Source organism: Sinocyclocheilus grahami, unplaced genomic scaffold, assembly GCF_001515645.1.
Source record: "Sinocyclocheilus grahami isolate Dianchi unplaced genomic scaffold, SAMN03320097.WGS_v1.1 scaffold36.1, whole genome shotgun sequence".
Classification (NCBI taxonomy): domain Eukaryota; kingdom Metazoa; phylum Chordata; class Actinopteri; order Cypriniformes; family Cyprinidae; genus Sinocyclocheilus; species Sinocyclocheilus grahami.
In genome coordinates this window covers 4308268-4329234 of record NW_015505215.1, presented here as the reverse complement: position 1 = coordinate 4329234, position 20967 = coordinate 4308268, and the positions used below count along the sequence as shown (strand labels likewise).

At 44.7% G+C, this 20967-nt stretch overlaps 1 protein-coding gene across 4 annotated transcripts in view; it reads left to right on the top strand.

Moving 5' to 3' along the window:
* LOC107581601 (BAH and coiled-coil domain-containing protein 1-like) overlaps positions 1–20967 on the top strand; it is a 118160-nt gene that overhangs the window by 67657 nt on the left and 29536 nt on the right. For 3 of the 4 annotated variants that reach the window (XM_016267232.1, XM_016267230.1, XM_016267229.1), the window contains 8 exons: positions 1168–1290; positions 1374–3374; positions 3940–4054; positions 4213–4403; positions 4595–4753; positions 7856–8052; positions 8620–8977; positions 11151–11936. In XM_016267232.1, the coding sequence (XP_016122718.1) occupies positions 1168–1290; positions 1374–3374; positions 3940–4054; positions 4213–4403; positions 4595–4753; positions 7856–8052; positions 8620–8977; positions 11151–11936 (3930 nt within the window). The remainder of the gene's footprint in view (positions 1–1167; positions 1291–1373; positions 3375–3939; positions 4055–4212; positions 4404–4594; positions 4754–7855; positions 8053–8619; positions 8978–11150; positions 11937–20967) is intronic. The other variant, XM_016267231.1, reaches the window with a different exon arrangement.

The following is a 20967-nucleotide window of genomic DNA, read 5'->3' as shown; positions in this document are numbered from 1 at the left end:
TTTAACTACATCCAATTAAACTGTGTGCAAGGACATGTTCTCAAACAAATACATGCACAAACACAGGAACACACACTCAAAAAGACACCAGGATACTCTACCCTTACTTGGACTACCATTTTACTGACAGACAGAAGCACCCCCCCCCCACACACAGATGGCTATAATAGCTCTGTGTTGTGGGCTGCTTAAGCGCATGACCCTTGTGTGCCTGGCCATTGACCTCTGCTGCTCTGTGGTTGGGTTTCAGCCATGTGCTTAGTTTAAACATACATACACTCCACTGTAGCCTTCACTATCTCAGGACACAGTTCAGTGTCCTTGAAGATACAGAGTCAAACTGAGTGGCCATTTAGCTCCATCTGAACCAGTGGGATGTGCATGCATAGCTGTTAAAAGAGCATCTTGTATTACTGTGTATGTCTCTTTGTCTTATATATATATATATATATATATATATATATATAGAATGAAATATTATAAAATTAAAATTGAGGAAAGAAAAAGAATGGCAGTATTTCACATCACTTAAAGGTGGAGTAAGTGATTTCTGGTAGCCAATGTTGACATTTGAAATCACCAAAACAAACACGCCCCTACCCCAAAAGGGTCTCGCCCCTATGTTCATAGCTCCGCCCCACACATACGTATGCAACCCAGGCAACGATTATGGCGGAATCTGCTGTTCCAGCTGGCCGAGGGTATGATGTCATCAATAAGTGAAAGCAATGTGTGTTACTATGGTAATACAGGTCTAATGTGTTTTGGTAGTACTGTATGTTTTAACATGAATGGTTTAGCTCCATTTCACGTGGAAGACGCCCTCTGAACCAGTGGGATGTGCATGCATAGCTGTTAAAAGAGCATCTTGTATTACTGTGTATGTCTCTTTGTCTTATATATATATATATATATATATAAAGGCTGTAATATTAAATAATTGTAAAAAGGAAGTTCTAAAAGCTCTTGTTTAGTTGAACTACTCATAAATGTTGATTAAAGAACTGAACTTTTTTTGTGCAGGGGTTTCTGGGAAAGGTTGTACCATGCTGTAGGGCTTCATGAACCTGCATCCAGCCACAGCAAAAGGCCAAAACTGTCACTCTCTTTTGTTACATTTGTTTATCCTGACAATATTCTCTCCCCTCTTTCCTTTCTCTCTCTCAGCCCCAGGGTATCCCCGCTTTTCAGGGAGTCTAGCCCACACCTTCCTGCCTATGAGCCCCCTGGATCACCATGGCAACAGCAGCATACTCTATGGACAGCACTGTTTCTATGATTCTCAGAAAGGTGAGTGAGGTTCCATTTCTTCTGTCAAGCAACAATAAACAGACTTTGCAAAAGTATTTGTCTAAATTTATTTATTTTCTAAGATTTCTATCTACGAAGCCTCCCATCGCAGCCCCACCTTCTCTCCACAAATCACAACCTCCCATCACTATCTAGGACTGCCCCTGCCCACCCGCTGGACTCCTGCAGTCATGAGAGGGAGCCTGGGAGCACAGCTTCCCAAAAGAGCTCCAAAGAGATGGGTGCAGTGGAGCGAAGAGTAGCACCCGGAGGAAAAGAAAAAGAAAAGAGTAAACAAGAGTCCAAGCAGGATCGGCATCATCACGGTCCTCCCACCCTTCACCACCAGCACCAGCACCAGCACCAGCACCATCCTCAAGGACTAGAAGAGGACTTCCGGCACAAAGACGACCCCAAGCACCTTAGTTCATGCCTGCTTAGCACCAAGACCCAGAATGGCTCTGATCCAGGGGCCACCACCAGGGGTTCCCTGCCCAGTTGTGTGGGGCCGGGGGCCTCTGTTCTGGGGACTGGCAGGCAGACAAGCGGAGAGAGTCACTGTTGCAAGGAGGGGGTCAGTGGAGAGATGCGAATTAGCGAGCCACCCTCAGACTGTCTTCGCCACAGTGCCATGCTGGGCCATGTCCACCCAGTGCCCTATTCCATGCCCCCTCCCCTGGGCCTAGGCTCTGCCATGGGAGGATCCTGGCTGCACCCAAGTCATCCACACCATCACCATCCTCATCATCCCCACCCTGATCTTTTCTGCCCACCACCCCCTGCTCCACTAACCATGCCCACTGCTCAGGAAAAGAGGCTTGGCAGGGACTCTGAGGTGACAGGGCCTACCTTTGTGCCCTCTGTGGGGCCACAGGGAGACAAAACCAGTGGACCGTTCCAGCTGGGGAACCCTCACTGTCGAGGTGTGGGAGGTGGGATGGTTGCGGTTGGGGGCAGTGCGGGGAAAGAAACCAAAACTCCTGAGAGGAGTAGCAGTGGAAGTCGAGTAGCTACCCTACTGCCTCCTCCGAGTAGCTGCCAAAGAAAATCTTCCCAGCAGCAACATGCATATGGCAAAGCAGACAAGAGCCCAGACTGGCCCCAAGGCCCCCATTCACGCACAAACGAGGTTCAACACAGTCAGAATCAGCATCCCCACACAGCTCGTTCATGTAGCTTGGACAGCAGTGAGGAATCTGATGCCTTCCGTCCCTCTCTGCCACAGGGGACAAAGGGTGGCCACCAAGCTAAGAGTAGCATTTATGCCAGCACCCCACCTTTCCGGGACTGTTCCCACTCAGGTCCATCAAACAGGGCGTCATCCGAAGGTAAAGGTGCCACAGAAGCTGAGTGTACTCTTCAAAGGAACAGTCAGAGAGTTGCACGGATACGTCATCAGCAGCACAGTAACAGGGCTAGCACTGGTGGACAGGGTCCAGAGTTGGAGCCTGGCAACGGCACACAAGACAAGAGGAAGATGGACATGGAGTCAACATCACAGGGATACAGCGGGCATCAGACCGGCACTCATCCCTCCTCAGAGGTGCGAGGACACCCGGCTCAACTGGATGAAGAGCCGCACAAGGCTTACAACTCTCTAGGTGCTACTTCCCAGACTTCACATGGGGACCAAGGGCCTCCTCCTCCTCTAACTGCCCCACAGGAGGCCACACTGCGCCCACAGGGACCTGAAAGCAATGCCATGAGGAGTCTGATGAAATATAGCAGCCAGCAACCACTGCTGTTCTCTCAGAAGAGCCCGTTTGGTGGCCTAGGCTGCCTCAAGCAGGGGGCAGTTACTGGGGAGAGGAGTGAAAGGAATGAGAGAAATGGCAAAAGTGGAAGTGGTTTGAGCTATGCTCTTCAGGAGGCGAAGCAGACCCTGCCCCCCAGGAGAGCCTCGTCATCTGGGGAGAATGAGCGGGCAGGCAAGGACTCAGGGGAAGTTCAGGGGGAGGGAGAGGTGAGACAGCCCCCTGTAGGGATAGCAGTGGCCGTTGCCAGGCAGAGAGAGCCCCTGTGCCGCCTGCCAGACGGGCATCCCACCCACAGCCACCATAGTAGAGTGATGCCCAGCATGAAGGGTAAGCGACTCTCAGCGGGAGGTCTGGTGTTTGTCTGTGTGTACAAGTGTGTGTTCTAACAAGCTATATATAAATTTTCAGTTTACTGGATATACTTGATGAACTTTTGGAAACTTCATAGAAAAACAAGCTTGTGATTAAAAGAATGTTCACAAACAAGATATTTTTGGTTGTTTATCCAAATTATTTGTCATCCCTTGATATTTTGTAGGTATAACCTTACCATATTGGGTATTTTAGGTGTTACCGTGAATGCCAAATTGCTCTTTACAGCCACCTGTTTAAAACACTGAGTAGCTATCGCCCAGTTGCAACACCTAATCTGTCTGATATCTGAAAATGCTGCTTTTTCAGGCAGTATACAGAGATAGAATGACAACAAGGCATGAATCTGAATCTAATAAGTGTATCTTTCTGTACCTTTGATATCCCGCTATCCTATATGTGTGATTTAGCATTTTATTGAAAAGAATATAAATGGTGTGTACACCACTGAAATTAGCAAATAAATGAGTTTAATCATTGGCGGGTTTCTAGATTGTGTTGCTGAACTATTCTGTGTTAGGTGTTGGACGCCCAATGTACCCGCTGGAGCGGGAGGTGGATGAAGACACGAAAAGAGTCTGTGAGGAACAGCTTGGACTGCCTCCATACGACAGAGAGCGAGAACTCCTCCTCAGGTACGGCTGTTAGTCAAATTGATCTTTCCAGTTTAATTTCTGTATTTACCGCAATTAGTTGAATATAAACAAAGACCAACCTGAAGAGTTAGCATGCTGCACTGTAGTTGTAATGCCATAGAGAGTAACTTTGTGCCATTTTGATGGCTTCCCTTCAGGGAAAACAAAGGCAGAGTTGACTTTGCCAGGATCCACCCCTCCAGTAGTTGCCATGGAGATTTGACCTCACACCTTATTTTGCCAGGCGGTAGCCAATTAGGCGCTGAGCCATCTGCTCACGCCCATCCCGCCCATCATCACTGGATGCCTCGGACAGGAAGTCCCTCCCTCTGGATGGGACACTCTTATGGTAAGCAAAAGCCGTCTGTTTTTTGCTATTTTGATGATATTAGATTACAATATACTTCACTGTCTTGTTGAATTTCCGCATGTGTTGGTTAATTAGTTTTACCCTACTAAATAATCAATGAATTGCCCATTAGTATTGAAACATAAGATAAAATCTTTCATCATTAAGCAGCTTTCCATGTCTCTGTTCAGGTCTCAGTCATGCAGCATTGCACCAGAATTTGACCCCCGGCTTCTCTGCAACCATGCCCAGCCCCTTGCAACCAGTTTTGCCCCTGCCTCAGGACCCCTCTGCCGCCCTGGTGGTATTGCCTACTGAGCCAGCAGCCCACCCTGTCACCCATCACCTTGGTACACTGCCCAAAATTACTGGTATTTTATTTGGTTGTTGTAGAAACAACGTTAATAGGTTAAAGTATGGAGCAGTATGGAGGGTATTCAACTCCACATATTATTTTTTTTCCATTTTATGTTTATTGTGAACATTCATTTGAGTACAATCATAAAGCATATTTCAAGTCAGCTCCATATATTCATTCATATTGAATTTTTTTTCACTCTGAAATCTTCTAATTATTTGGTGCAGTCGACTTTTTTCCAGTGCAACACAAAAGATGATTTTTGAAGAATCTTCACCATGCTTTTTTTCCCCCATAATGAAGTTATTAATGATCAATTAATAACTAGAAATAAATATAGATTTAATGTTTGGGTGAACTTTTACTTTTACAGCCAGACAGTTACAGCAATTTGATCCATAGTCATTCTGTCCACTTTTTCTGTTCTGGAATTCGACACTGATTTTTCTTCCCCTTGGGTCTAATGTCCCTTGCCCCTCTGTACAGTTCCATCTCATCCCCTTCTGCCCCTGTATCATTCTGTAATCATTATTGTGAAATGCTTCACTAAGCCAAGCAGGCATTTACAGCACATTGTGGTATGGACTTAATGGGAACAGTTTCACAAGCAGCCCTAATGCACACTCTGAATGCACAAAGTGGAATTATTCGAACTGTTTAAACAAATTATCATTTCAAGTAGATAGCTTGCGTATTTGACTTTGAGTGTGTGGGGAGGAGGGGGACGTATGCATAGATAAGCGTGTGCGAGCAAGAGAAATGGAGATCTAAAGTCACTGTGTGGGTGTACGTTTCAGGGTCTATTGGTTCAGATTAAATTTGTATGAATACGTTAGTGCTCGCACAGCAGCAGAATTGGCCCAGGTAGGTTTTTAGGAGTTTGTCTACTTTGCGTCAATGTGTGGAACCTGAGGAGGTAAGGGGCACCGGGGCACTATGTTCGTTTAGCACAGTGGCACAGCATTTTCTTTCTTTACTTTTTTTTTTTTTTTTAGATTTTGGATTTACTTGTTGGTTAACATTATTTAATAGCCCGAGTGGCCTAGATGATGTCAGCGGAAAAGGAAAATCATTTTAGTAGTTGTGGTAGTTACATTTTTTTATAGTTAGTATTTACAGTAGTTACATTTTTCAGAAAGATTATGAAGGCAAATGTATTTTATTTTGGAATAAGTTATTATGCACTTTAAAACCAAAGGAATATTTAGGATCAGCTCATGCCAGCAGGTTGTGTCATTCTCTGATGCGCCATGCCATCTGAGCAAAGTTTGGATATGGTATTCTTAGCATCTCTTTAATGGTTTTAAACTATACTGCGCTGTGCCTTGTCATGCCATGCTGTGCTCGGTTGTGCTATCGTGTCTGCACAGTTCTGGCATTGTGCTTTGATTTGTTGTGCATCTCTGAATGTCTTTCCACCCTATTATACTGTGCCTTGCTGTGCAGCACATCATCGCATGGCTTTTTGCAGTATTGTGCTGTGCTCTGCTGTCCTGTGCTGTGCGCCTCTGTTCGGCATTTCTTCTCCCTTCACTGGCTGTGAAATTTAATTAGCTCTCTGCTCCTTAGCGTCACACTCCCCTTTCCGCAACAAAGAACGGAAGTGCATCCATTGGATCCCTCCCTAGGGAAACATAACCCTGTCCCAGTAATCTTTCCCAAACAAAGGTCCTTGCCATACATCAGAGAAGGAGGGGCGGAGAATATGCAGCATGCAAAACCGAATGGCTGAAAGAAAAACATATTGTGTTGAAATTTCTGTGGGCTGAGGCTCAAGGCTGAGACTAAGTGCTTTGCACAGCTGCGCTTCATCCCTCTGCACTCTCTCCCTCTCTCTCCATCTTCCTCCATCCTTACTATCTGATCAGCTTGTTTCAGAAATGACAGACTCCTTTCAAATATCCTGCTTGCTTTGCGATTAAACAGCACAAAAGTGCATCTGTGAGATGCCTAGTCTCATGTAGGCAGACTTTGAAAGTCTGGTCTACCTTTCAGTTTATCTAATTAAAGGGATAGTTCACATAAAAGTGAAAGTTCTGGCATGATTTACTCACACTCACGTCATTACAAAAAAACATGACATTTTGAAGAACTGGTTTTGTCCATATAATGAAATTTTTTCATTGTATTTCTTTGAAATAACTTACCTTGTGTACCACAAAAGAAAGTCATACTAGTTTGGAACAAAATGTTCCAATTTTTCAAATATTTGATGTCACAAACATGGCAAATTTTGCCAAATCCAATGATTTATTTCATCCTCAAAACAAAAACGCTCCTTGTACTTTGTAAACAACTTTGTTTCCAGTTAAGTTATTTTGCATCACTAAGTTAGATTGGAACTGGCTATTTGAAGTCAAAGCATGCCATTTTTGCATGCAATATGCATCAGGCGGCCAGTGGGCGCTGCCTTGTGAGGCCGAAACAACGGATGACCTCAACGCTTCCGTGTCTATCTCCCCTCCTCAAGAGTTAATCTCTGGGTATAACATTTTTGCTCCTTTTTAAGGCCAACACCCATCACCTAACCATTATTACAGGCATAATAACTCCGCCTCAGCTCTTGTGAATGAGCGAGCCCTTTTGGGAGTAGACCCTTCTTGCCTGCCGCTCTCAGCAGGCTGTCAGGAAGATCTTGTCAGAGGAGCCACATTCATGTGACAGTTTGAGACAGCAGCGCTGAATCGTCTTGACTGGCACTGCGGCGTGCACAAGCCAGAGATCAGGCAAGTGTGGCTGGTGAGCTCACTGGTGACCGTCGTTTTGCGTTAATCCGCTGAGGTATGACTAACGGTGAGTGCGAGGGACAGACAATGAAAAAAGGAGGCAGTTTGCATTCTCTCTTCGCCCACGGGTTGAGTGCGCTACATGATGAGGAAAGGGTTGTGGAAATGTAAGGGTTTTTTGCCCTGGGGACGGAGGATGACTTTTGGAAAGAAAAAAAGAGTGGAAGAATAGAGGGACAGAAAAGGAGGGGAACCTTTTAGCCGTAAATCAATAGGCCTTCAGAGCGATAAGTGAGACTTGCCTTGAGGCAAAAGAAAAACCTTTGTTCAATCTTTTCTCATTCCTTTCTCTTTCTTGCTCTCTGTAGATGTAATGGAGCAGCAGGGACTGTGGCCCCCTGTTTACGGAGCCCGAGGGCCCGCCTCACACATGCAGCATCCTGCTGTCTACTCCCGCTGCCAGTTTCTACGGCAACAGGAACTCTATGCGCTGCAGCAACATCAGCACCAGCAGCACCGCGCAGCACAGGCGATGGAGCTGGCGCACAGACACAGTCACTCGCAGGTAACACATGAATGAAAAAGTGCAAGTACATCTGGTTAGCCACATTTCCTCATACCCCTCAAGGTGATTTCCCAACAGTTATTTTTCTACAGAAGCCCGGCGCCTTTCAGCAGACCTACCCAGGGTGCCTGAAGTTGTGAAAGGCCTGTTATTCCTGCTTTTAGAAATTCATAGCAGTTATAGCCAAAGAATGGACGGCTTTCATTTTCAAAGCGCATCTTAATGTTGGAAGTTTTGAAAGAGTGGGATTCTTCTCAGGAACGGGGCAGGATTCAGGCTTTTATCTGACTGCTTTTGTACAAAGAAGCAGAGCAGAATGCAAGTGTACGATGGATCATTAGCACCCATTGTACTGCTTCCCTGGTACCTGTCTTTACGCAAGAAATCTGAGATGACTGAATCATAACTAGCTCCATGTTAGCATCCTTTTTCCACTATAAATGCATTTCAGTTGTGAGGAAACTGGGAATAATATTGATATGCATAATGTTTGACTTCCCAGTGTTGGTGTAGTACTCTGTGTTATACAGTCTCTGAAGCCTGTTTGAATTTCTTGTGTTTTTGCAGAGGAAACCTGAGGATCCCCCCATCGATCTGGTTGAGGAATCGTCTGAGCTCCGTACGTCCAAGCACACTAGCCCTTTCTCCGTTGGCCCCTCCGCTAAACTGCCCCCCTCCTCCTCGTCCCCAGGGGGCTGCACTTCTCGCCTTTCGCCCTGCTGTCGCTTGCCCGCCCCACGGTCCCACCTCAAGAGTACGCCCTGCACGCCTTGCCCTGAGCCCAGCCCGGCTGTGGCTGCCCCTCGCTCCCCAGCACTCAGCCCCCCCCACGCCACCCCTCGCCACCTGCCAAAACCTGCAGAGTCCCAGGACAAGAGGAGTGAGGGCCAGCCACCACAGGACTACCCTCAGTCGCTGGAGCCTGGTGAGTGGGAAAATGGCAGCATTCATGTCTGTAATTTCAGTAGGACGAATGGTAAATGTATTTAGTGTACATACAGAAACAAACATGCATTGTAGAAGCCTGTAGTTTACCTGTACCTGTAGAAATGTAGTTTCTAGCTCAAATGAGTACAATTGTGAATGCGACAGGGATGTAGAAATTAAATAAAAAGTGTAAGGAAGACTCATTATGAGCCCTATAAGCTGGGCTCATTAATATTGATTAGGTTTTGTTATGTTGGCACAACTTATTTACTGAAAGGCAAATGCTAGTAAGTTAGCATTAGCCATAACATATCAAAGCATAACATCAAATTAAATATAACATAAAAAATATGAAATATAACAAAAAATAGGATTATTTATGGGCATGCAAGATATGCTTATGGTCATATCAGTATCATTTGATAAATTTGCTGATACAACCCAATAAATTATAGCCAATTGACAATGGGACTTCAACTATTTCTAATTGTCTTAGCTATTGTTAAACTCATATGAAACTAAATGTTTACTCAGAGTCTGTCATATTTTTTTATCCATGATACACTAGTATTTTGTAAGTTCTATTTTCCTTTTGACTTGTATAAAGTAAAAACAAAAATTGAATGATCGTTACATAGAAATCTGTTCAGAAATCAGTAACTGACATAAAAATATTAATAATTATCAGCATCAGTTTCTGACAAAATTTCCATATTGATGCAGCCCTGCTTATTTCCCAAAAAGAGGGAGAACATACTTTGAAATTGCTAAAATAATGTTTACTATGCCCCTGTACGGGCTTAGTATTTGAATCAGAACACATTCTAACATGAGTCCGATGATAAAAAGGCAGTGGATTGGTTTATTTGGACTAATAATCCAGTCTGAAAAAAGGGGTGAACAGAATAAAGCAAATAATAAAAGCCAGAATAGTGCTTTTCTCGAACACGCTTCCTATCCCAATGCCCTCGCATTTGAGTCTAAAAAATAAGTGACTAGAGGAAAGAGGCCGGAACATTTCATTTCATTCTCAAGGTTAGGATCTTGCCATCGTGTCTGGCTCCACAAACCCCTGGGGGAGAGGGAGTGAAGTGGAGGAGAGAAGGAAAAAAAGAAGAGAAGAGATGGTCGAATAGAAAAAAAGACCCTGACCACAGGGACAGTGAACAGAAGAGAGATATATTTTGCTGCAGATAAGATGCACAGGACCTTTGAAGGACTTGTTGCCCTTTGATTAACGAAGACAATCAACCTGTTAATGTGAATGGAAGAGTAAGCACTGACTTTTCACTTTGTGTTCAAGTCTTTGCACCATTGTATCCATTTGTGACACATTTGAATGTGCAAGAAAGCATAGATGCCGTAGGGAGCGGCTTGCCGTACAGTGTGAGAGAGAGACAGACAGAAAACAGTGGGGAGGTCAGTGAGACAGCAGATAGGGCCTCTCTTATCCTTCAGAGGTCCTTGAGTGCTGGCTGGCGAAGGGATATGCATTCATCTGGCGGATGGATACCATCAATAATACAGCACTGAGGTGACAGGGCTGGCTGTGCAATCACACCCAGACACCATGCTGTCATCAATATACCCGGCTATGCTACAGATCTCATATAGACGCACACACACTCTCGCCCTTTCATGCAAGCAACGTGTCCTGTGCAATCGTTTTCACTCACACGGCGGACGAGACGAATACACACTCTCACTTAAAGACTAATTTATACAAAAACATTCCTCCATGCACTCCTTCTCTCTCTTGCACACACTGCATCCATAACAACTTGAACATAATTCAATATTCATGGAAAATTTGCTCATGCCTGCTCTATAGCCTTTATGGCGCCGGTTCCATTATGTGTGTGAGTTATACTAGATAAACGCAACGAATGGTACACACTGTCGCTAATGCTTCTGTATACAGCATATATATCACCCCTCTCTGAACTTCAGCAGCAGGGGGCCATGCCCCTTAACTCACAAGGTCATATTGTGATGTGTATTACAAATGAATGGTAATGGCTTGCTGGTTCGCTGTGTGCTGAAGTGTGTTTCAGGAGCAGTTAAATCTTTATGCTTGTAATAGAGTGACTTCAAACAAGGTTGAGGAGCCCAAACCAACATCAATGTTTATGGAAACACACAATCAGTTTTATTCCCATTTTTTCCTATAGATCTCCCTCCTGGCTACACTTACCCCGCAGTCGCCATGGGTTACAAAGGTGGCCCCTCCCCTCAAGAAGTCCAATTGGCTGAGCATGCAGACTTGGAGGCGGAGCAAGCAGAACCTGCTGAACCTGCGCCCCAGCCCCACCCCCTTTCTCCCAAAGGGGAGGAGCTTGTGTGCCACACTGGAGTGGGTTCTCCCATTAGGACGTCCCAGGAAGTAGATGATGTAGAGGATGAGGGAGGAGTAATAGAAGCGGACGGACAGGTAGATGAAGGACAGGTGGATTCCACTCTCTCACAAACTTCCCTTTGCCCCATTACTGACTCTACCGTAGTGGACCCCCTTCCAGAAGGAGCGACTATGATCCCCAACAGCCAGGCGAGTGGAATGGAGAGTCCAGCAACAGCTAAAGACAACAAGGAGCAGGTTGAGGAGCTACAAGACTTAGCTGTGACCACCACCCAGGAATCTCAGTCTGTGGGACCTACTGCACAGGATCCAGAGAAGACTGCTAAGGATGAGTGCACGTCACCCACTGACTCATCCTCGCCACCTTTCTCCCCCTGCCCCGTGCCCTCTGCCCTGGGCAGTCAGTACCCTGGGAGCTGCATTTGGAGCCTAGAGCTGCTCATCGCAGCAGCACTGTGTGCCACTCGAGATGCCTGTATGGTGGCCCCTGTGCCTGAGTCTGGGAACGCAGTGACCCCAAATTATGGTATAGAGTTACTGAGTGAACTGGCAGAGCTGGAGCGATGCCAACAGCAGAGGAACAACACAGAAGAGGACAGAGGTAAGGATGAACATGCATGAATCCCCCTTTATTCAGAATACCAGTTGATCAAGGTTTTCAAAGGGAAATTCATAAATTCTTGCTGTTTTCATTCTCTGTGCAAAGTTTCAATGACTGTCAGGGGATGTCTGCTTTTGTACAGGAGTTGGTATAGGATATATTTGGCTGGCAATGCTAAGGTTAATCTTGGCAAAATGGGTTGTGTTGTCCCAACACAGTTAGCCAAATATTTAAGTGAAAGGCTTTTAAACTGAAGTTTTATGAAAATCATGATTATGCATTTGAGTGTTTTTCATCCAATAATAATATGAAAAGGACACAAAGTTCTTGAGGTGCCAAAAGAGTTTGAGTTGCACAAGATGAATCCCCAAAAATTCCCTTTAGAAATTATTTTAGAAAAGAACAAAAAGTTCTTAAATGGTCAGCTGTTGCTACGGTTACCTCCTCAGGCAAACAATTTCTGTTCATGAGAATCTATTTACTGCTGTTATGCAAGATCCTGTCCATGTGGAAGCTGTTTGTAATAGCTGAAACAAAGCGTATGATTGCAATATTATGTTCTAGCTTATGGAACAGAAGTAGCAACAGATGTATGGAACAGACCTTCTCTTACATATTGCTACGTACATCCAAGCGAAACAAGTTTTCAAAAAAGAAAAAAAAATGTAGGACTGGGACTTGGTTATATCCATTAGTTGTTGATGGATGGATTCAGATCTGAATGTAAGTTTGATGAGGATTGTAAAAAAGGGAGTTTAAGCGGACTAAATGATTGGAAAAGTCTAGCATACGTCACCAGAGAGAAGTCTGCTGTTTCCCCGAAAGATCGAGTTATGAAATTTTTATTAAAAATTACATGTATGCAAAAATGAAACATAAGCATGGATGAATCGTTCACTATAAGATCACTAACAAGCATTTAGAAAGTAGATTTTTAATTTCATGCCGACTTTAACCAATTAGTTCTATGCTAAGCTTGCTAACATTTGTAGTTATTGAAATGTGTTGAAAAGACCTTTTATATACATACTTACAAGTACTTTTAAGACCCTCCAAGCCTTTTGTTCTGGCTCCCTTTGGCCTTAATTATTTTCACCCCAATCTTATTTGGTTACATCCTGACCAATGTACACAAACACCATGTTGACTCCCACAATTTCAGAAGACTGTCCATCTTGTAACATTTCCAGCACCAACAAGTTTACAAAAGGTAGTTAAAAAGACAGCCGTTCTGTTCTTTCTTATCACAATAGAAAGTGCACCCAATCACACACATGATTTAATTCCTCATCAGTGATTTGCATGAGCGGTTGTGTAGCGCTGTGATACAGGCGACTGGGGAAGACCATGACAGAGGCATTCATTTTGTTTTGTTTTTTTCTCTCCTCACAAAAAGAGGTGCAAAAAATAGGGTTTTCAGTCCAGCCAGATCTCCAGGCTTTGTGTGAAGGAAAGATAACAAAGCCTCCCCCCATACCACCATCCCGACAATACGTGCGGAGACAAACCAAAATACACACAAATGCTAACTCTCAGCTGACTGTCCAGCTTTCCACTTTCATAGGAACACACACACACACACACTCACGCACTCAACTGTGCACAAGCTCACACTCTTGCCTTCTTTTCCTGCCTACAGATCAAATGCTCCCCATCCTTTTGGGGCTCAGCACTTCATGTGGGAGAGACTAAGATGGAGCGGTGAGGAGGGGGCCGTGTTTTTAAAGGGCTTTAGCCTGTCTTAAAAGGCAGCTCTAATGATAGCTAGTTCTCCCCGGGTCCGCCGGATTGGACTATGTCCACTCATTCATCCTGAGGGATGACTCCCCTGCCCCTGCTCCTCAAACCTGTTTGATCACTTTTATATGCCTCATTTTAGATGGAAAAAAGCCCAGGCGCTTTCTGAGTCCCTCAGTGCTAAGTTGATGAAATAGTAAAAACAGCTGATCTTTTTTTCTCTCAGGACGATAGCGTTTTTGTCGGCTAATTAGGCCCTATTGTTGTGAGTGTTGTTTTAAAGGCTTGTTGCTTTTCCAGGGACTGTTTAGGGTCTCACTGCCAAAGGATGTTTTTATTTACGCCAGCATCCTCTAGCAGCTGAGAAATTCCCAACGCTCACACCACATGGGGAAAAAAAATATCTAACCGCATTTGGCGGCGTGCATCGTTTTAGCTTTTAGTGTGTATGTTTTCCACCCATATTAAAATAGGGATGTAATCTGCTGTGTTCTTTTCTAAGCAAGCTGCACTAAAGGGACTAAGAAAATATGATGAAGCTCTTTGCAGCAGGGAAGAAGTCATCAATAAACACGCCCGCCGCTGAATTATTAAAGAACTGAAGGTGAGGCGGCCACGTGGGCTGTCAGGACAGGGTCTCTCGCCAGCTAAAGATTTCATATGCGATTGGGTTTACTCATCAAGTGATTTACAGATTTGATTTCAAGCATTCTTATCTGTGGCAGACGTCTCAGTTGTTCTGCTAACATTCCTTGTGGTGATTTGGGCATTGTGAAGTACGGACAAATAACGTGTGATAAAATTATATAGATTTTGAGAGGTTCTTTGAAGTATTGTTGGTAGTTGTTATTGATTGGTCAGTGATACCACAGCATTCTTGCTATTTTTTTTCCACAGATCTCTAGCCTAAATGCTCTCAGAGAGCGTTATCTGTCTTCTCTCCTTCCGTCTCTCATTTTCATTTCTTTTTCGGGGCTCAGCTTTTCCATCCCCCTTGTACATCTTGCTTTCATGCTATCACTCTATCTATGTGCTGTTCCTGTGGCTTCGGTCCCCACTGGCCTCGTTACGGCAGGCCGATGGGCATCGATTTCAAAAAGACCACCACAGGGCTAAAAGTGGCACGATGATTTCAGCCAGGTGGGAAACCGAAGACCCTCCCAGACCACCATAATCCAGTCTTCCTCGTCTTGTCTTTCTGTCTTTTTTTTCCCTGTTCACTTGTCTCTCTCACTTTCCGTTTCAGCTGAGAGATTTCCTTCATGCAGCTATAATTCTTTCTTCTACAAGTCTTTCTTCCTTTTTAGGTGAATCTAACAGAATTTGACAAGAACTTTTCTAGGTCACATTAGAGACCAAACACAAAAAGAAAACAATTTACTATAATTTTATTTATTTTATAAGATAAAGATTCATTTATAAAATTAAGCCTATTTTAGGACAATTTTTTAAATATTTGTTACATTAACATTTTACTTTAAGAATATTTTCCTTCAATTCTCATTACTGTAATGCTAAAATGTATTATTATTATTTTAAATTGTAAATGATTCAGTATAAAAAGTATTAAATCAGCGTTAATTAAAGGAAAATAATAAAAATTTGAAATTAAAAGTATTTGCCTTTTAAGTGTTTATTTATTTAAATAAATATTTAAATATATCCGTTATAATGTGAAATTTGGGTGAAAATGTGTTTAATTGTCATGAAAAAAACATCCATTTATTCAGTATGTATTAAATCAGTGTAAATAAAGAAATTCTACCATGATGATTACAGTAATTTTTCGATTCCATATATCACTGTTCATAAATAGAATCACCATTGAGAATAATGGGGAAAACATAAAGTGTGAAACATTGTGATACTGAGAATTTGTGGGGAAAATGTGCTTAATTGTCATTATAAAATCTTCTTTGTAAATGTGCTAGACTGATCTCTTTGACTGTTGTCATATCTCGTGGCTTGAGCGCTGCATGTTTAAGTTAAAAGAAATTCAACTTTTATAAAATGTCTCAAGACACCTGATCTAATGATCCTAAAAATTGGCTTAATTTTTTTATACAGAAAGCTTTTTTTCTTTTAATTTTGTGTTGAAATGTGATCTGATGGTTTTTGTGAGATTTACCGTTTTCTCCCCTCACTTCTCCGGTCTTCTCATTTGGTTTTGATCTCCTCCTGCTCTCTGCCCTATGCCCGCAGGTCTGCTCGTGCGCCGTGCATTTCCCCTCGGAGGAGAAAATTGGATTCTTTCCATGTTAGTAATGAGGGGATGTTTGCGAATAAATAGATAGCTCAATAAACACTTTACTTCTTATTGCCTGTCTCCCCTCCCTCCCTCTTTCTCCCCTTATTCAGTCTCTCTCCTCGCCGATCCCGTACTGTGCCCCTGCTTTGCCGTGACGCAACAAAATAGCAAGCCGTGGATGCCCAGACACAGACACAGCCACTCAGACATACACACTCATGCAGTCTTCTCAGTATCCTCAGGCCAGCTTTGGCTGTCATGAATATTCAAGCCTCATTGGCTGAGTGGAGACTGAGCATGTGGCCTGCCCTAATGACAGTGATAAATGTTGAGAATTCGCCCTTCTTCATCTCTCTCTCTCCCTCCCTCTCTCTCTTTCTCTCTGTAACATGGCTCCTGGCATCTAAGCTTCATGTACAGAGATAAGCTCTCTGGTTAATAGCTATCATCATTGCTCATTCAGCCTCTGAAAGCACAAAGTGCTGTCAGGAAACAGCAGCGTGCTTAGAGGCGGCTTTGTATCGTTTGAGGCTTTTCTCTTTCTCTCTCTCTTTCTTCCACTCTCTTTTTATTTTTGCTCCTTTACAGGTTTTTCCGCTTGCATCTTCTGGGAACAGGCTGGATGTCTGTTTTGCTAGGTCACTTTTTAATATACATGGAGAGACAGAGGCCTCTGTTTACACCTGATATTAACATCTGTCTCAAGTGATTCCCGCTAAATACATGTGTAAACAGGGTCCATCACTTAAACCACATTTTTTAAGGGTCAAAAAACATGTGACATAAGGATAGGCCATAAGGATAGTTCACCCAAAAACTAACATTCTGTCATAATTTACTCACCCGCATGATTGACTTTCTTCTGTGGATATTTGGAAAAATGTTTGTTTTTTTTTGTTACTAACATTTTTCAAAACATCTTCTTTTGTGTTCCACAGAAGAAAGTAAGTCATACAGGTTTGAAACGACATGAAATTGAGTAAGTGATGACAGAATTTAACATTTTGGGTGAAATATCCGTTTAATAATTGCGCTTTGGGTTTTGAACTTTGGTGTAGCGAAGGCTACCTTGAAAGATAATAAGGGCTTGGTTTTGAAGGGAATAGCAGTGTAACAGGTGTGTCGGTCAGAACACGACAGAGAGGGAAGTGATGAACTTGAACTGGTTTAATTTGACCAGTAGGTAAATATACATCAGAGGGGGGAGCCAATCATAAACTTGCACCTTAAACAATGCCCACTTGAATGCGGAACAGCTTCCAGCTACGGTAGAAGAAGCAACAGTGAGTCAATCGGACCTCCAGAGGTTGAATCCAAAGGGATTAAATGAGTCCAAGAAAGGCCCAGTCAGTTTGAAGCCCTTAGGAGTGGTGGCGAGCGATTAAACAGTGACTGATAGAGAGGCGGGCATGAGAGGCACATGTACATGCAGATACTGAGTAATGTCCTGACTTTAGATGAGTTTGTACTGGTATTTGGTGTGGTTTGATCTGTAACAGACGAAGCAGCACTCTAATATAAGTAAGCACATCATCACAGCCTTAATACACAAACTATTGACTCCTCCCCTCACCTGGACATAATAATATGAAAACACATAATATAATCACAAGCTGACAAGCATTATGTCACTCACAATAACATCTTTTAACATTTTACTGGCATTATTTATCAACATGAGATATTATGACATCCTAAACATCTCTATAAACACTGTAAAGCTACATAAGCTTCAGCACAGATGAATAAGTACCGTCACGTAACATTATGCAGTCAATAACTGCATCATACTATATAACAATGAGCATAAATCAGTAAACGTGACAGTATAAACCTTACTCACTCTTATAAGATGCACAAAGCACAATATATATTCGATCTGTGGTGGTAATCAGTGCTATTTCTCTTCCCCAGTACCTGTACCACTGACAAACTGATATCTGCTGCAGCTGATGCAATATGCGATCGCTCCGTGCCGAGTTGCTTCACTTCCGATCTCCTGTGTGCGTCATACTTTCATAATAAAAGTCCCTGTTGTAGTCGTTGCTACAGTGCTCCTAATTCTCTCAATGGCCTTTTGTACAGCCGCCCCCAATTTGCATGCAATTTGCACTTGTAAAAGACTCACACCTCAGTCACTGGAGGGCCTTTCTCATTCTCCTCTGAATCTGAAATCATTGGAAGACTGATAAGTCGGGCAACTGGCCGGGTGTAAACATTGTCCTTGACTTGGATGTCCGCAGATCTCACATGACCATCTGCACTCTGATGCACTCTGATCACCCTACCAACTGGCCAGAGCGCCCGGGGAAACTGCGGGTCTATCACCAGTACTACTGAATCAACTGACAGATCAGCTGGGGTACCATGCCACTTTTGTCTGCATTGTAGAGTTGGAAGGTAACACCTGATAAATCTTGCCCAAAAGTGATCAGCAATGACTTGGCAGTGTCGTCATCTCCGCTTGCTTAGTCCCTCACACTTAGGGTAGACAACTGGAGGTAGTGCTCCATCCAGCCACCCCATCAAGAGGACATTTGGTGTCACTGCATCCAAGTCCGCAACACTGGACGAAGTATAACTGAGAGGTTTAGCATTCAGTATAGCCTCGACCTCTAGTAAGGCTGTATGCAAGACCTCCTTGGAGACCGGTTGAACTCCTATGACGGTATACAGTGCAGTCTTGACAGACTTGATCTCTCTCTCTCCCAGGTGCCCCCGAAGTGAGGAGCTGCAGGGGGGTTGAAGCGGAAGTCAATCTTCTGCTTGGCAAGGCGGCATTGGAGATCGGAGGACATGTTGTTAAAAGACTCACGGAGCTCCTTCTCCCCTGCTTTAAAGTTCGTACCCTGTTCTGAATAGAGCTCAGTTGGGGTCCCTCTGCGAGCGATAAACCGCCTGAGACTCATCAGGAAGGAGTCCACGTTCATATTGTGCATGAGGTCAAGATGCACCGCCCGGGTGGTAAGGCACTTATAAATGATGCCCCATCTCTTTTCTGAGCGTCGTCCTATCTTGACCTGAAACGGTCCGAAGCAGTTGACACCCGTCGAGTAAAACGGCGGCTTGTAGAAGCGCAGACGGGCCACAGGTAAGTCTGCCATCTTCGGGATCAACGGCTTAGATTTCCATCTTCGGCACTCTTTGCACTTGTGTTGCACTCTCCGAATGGCTTCTCTTCCCCGATGAATCCAGAAGACCCGACGCATCTCAGCGAATACTCGCTCAGCGCCTGGGTGACAGAGACGAGCATCATGTCCTGGATGAGGAGTTTCGTCACTGGATGCAAGGGGTCTAGAACAATAGGGTGCTTGAACGTTGCGTCTAACCATTCAGCGTGCTGAAGTCTCCTCCCAACCCGCATGATTCCCTCGCCGGGGTCCAGTCCAGGGGACAGGGTAAGGAGACGACTACTTCGGAGTACTGCTTTCCCTGCCTTAAGGTGCCGTAACTCCTCTGGGAAGCATTCAGCCTGGACTCTCTGGAAGATCGTCATCTCTGCCTGCCGATAGTCTGCTTCTGTCAGGGCCTTATCTCGATCTGCCGCCCCATACCCCTCCTGCGCTACGGCCTCGACCATGGCCCTCCAACAAAGGTATGACTGGCTCAAATGTGTCTCTGGTAGGTCTGCTCTCGATACCACTCCGCACGAAACCAACTTCTTGTACTCCGTGACATCCTGTTCTGTTACCGCTCCAGGTAAGGATGGCCATTCAGCAGGTCCCTTGAGGAGGAAGGCCCTTGGCTCCAACGGTTCGGTGCGGCCAACTCTGCCAAGGTCTTTCCTCTCGTCACATCATCTGCCGGGTTCTGTGTGGAGTCAACGTAGCGCCAGGTACATCCTCCTGTAAGCTCTTGGATCTCGGCTACACGAGTACCCATGAAGACTTTAAAGTGGCATGACTCTGACTGCAACCAGGTCAACACTGTTGTAGAGTCACTCCAAAGGATTGTCTGATCTGTCTTCACTGTCGATTCTCTCTCTATTGTTTTTGCTAATTGGGCAGCCGTCAAGGCACCACAGAGCTCATGGCGGGGTATGGAATGCTGTCGACGGGGGGCTACCCTGGATCTAGCCACCATGAATGCCAGATATACTCGACCCTGGACATCTTCTGTGCTCAGGTAAGAGATGGATCCAGAGGCCCTTTCAGAGGCATCACTAAACACATGGACCTGTCTGGAGGTAACCATCTGGTCGGTATGAGGTGGAGCATAAGGTTGGGGTAATGATATACGTGGCAGCAGGTGCAACTCCGATTCCCACTCCTCCCATGCCTTTTGCAGATCGTGAGGGATGAGTGGGTCATCCCAGTCGCGCAGCTTGTCCCACATGCTCTGGACAATCAGTTTGGTGCGAGTTGTGTAGGGTGCGATAAATCCCAGGGGATCATATTGTCAGACTAGCACCTTGTAAACATTCCTCATCGTGAGTGCTCCATACTCCAAAGGTCGGCTCTTGTAACCTAAGGTATCTGTCTGCCAGTGCCAGCTGAGGCCAAGGGCCAGTTCCAACAGGCCTGGTTCTTCCTGTGAAAGCCATCGTTCCATGCTATCAGATCTTGCTTCTGCAGGTTGGTGCCTGAGAACGTCAGGTATATTGCAAGCCCACTGGCGAATCTCAAACCCTCCAGATGCTAGCACTTCCCTAAGCCGGTCCACCAATTCCTTGGCTTCTTCTGAGGTATGCACACTCTGCAGACAATTATCCACGTAAAAACAGCGCCCCACTGAATGCCTAACTCCCTCATCAGGACCTCCGTGATCTCTTGCATGCATTTGGAGAGCGAAGGTGGCGCAACATGGTGAACACGCAGCGCCAAATGGTAAGACCTGCCACGCAAAGACATCAGCAGGGTTCTCACGTTTCATGTCCCTCCAAATGAACCTGAGAAGAGGCCGGTCTTCAGGTAAGAGCTGGACTTGGTGGAACATTCCTCTGATGTCACCACAAACCGCCACCGCATGTTCCCTGAAGCGCAGTAAAACTCCCAGCAGAGAGGCTCCCAATGTTGGTCCAGGAAGGAGGGTGTCATTGAGGCTTCG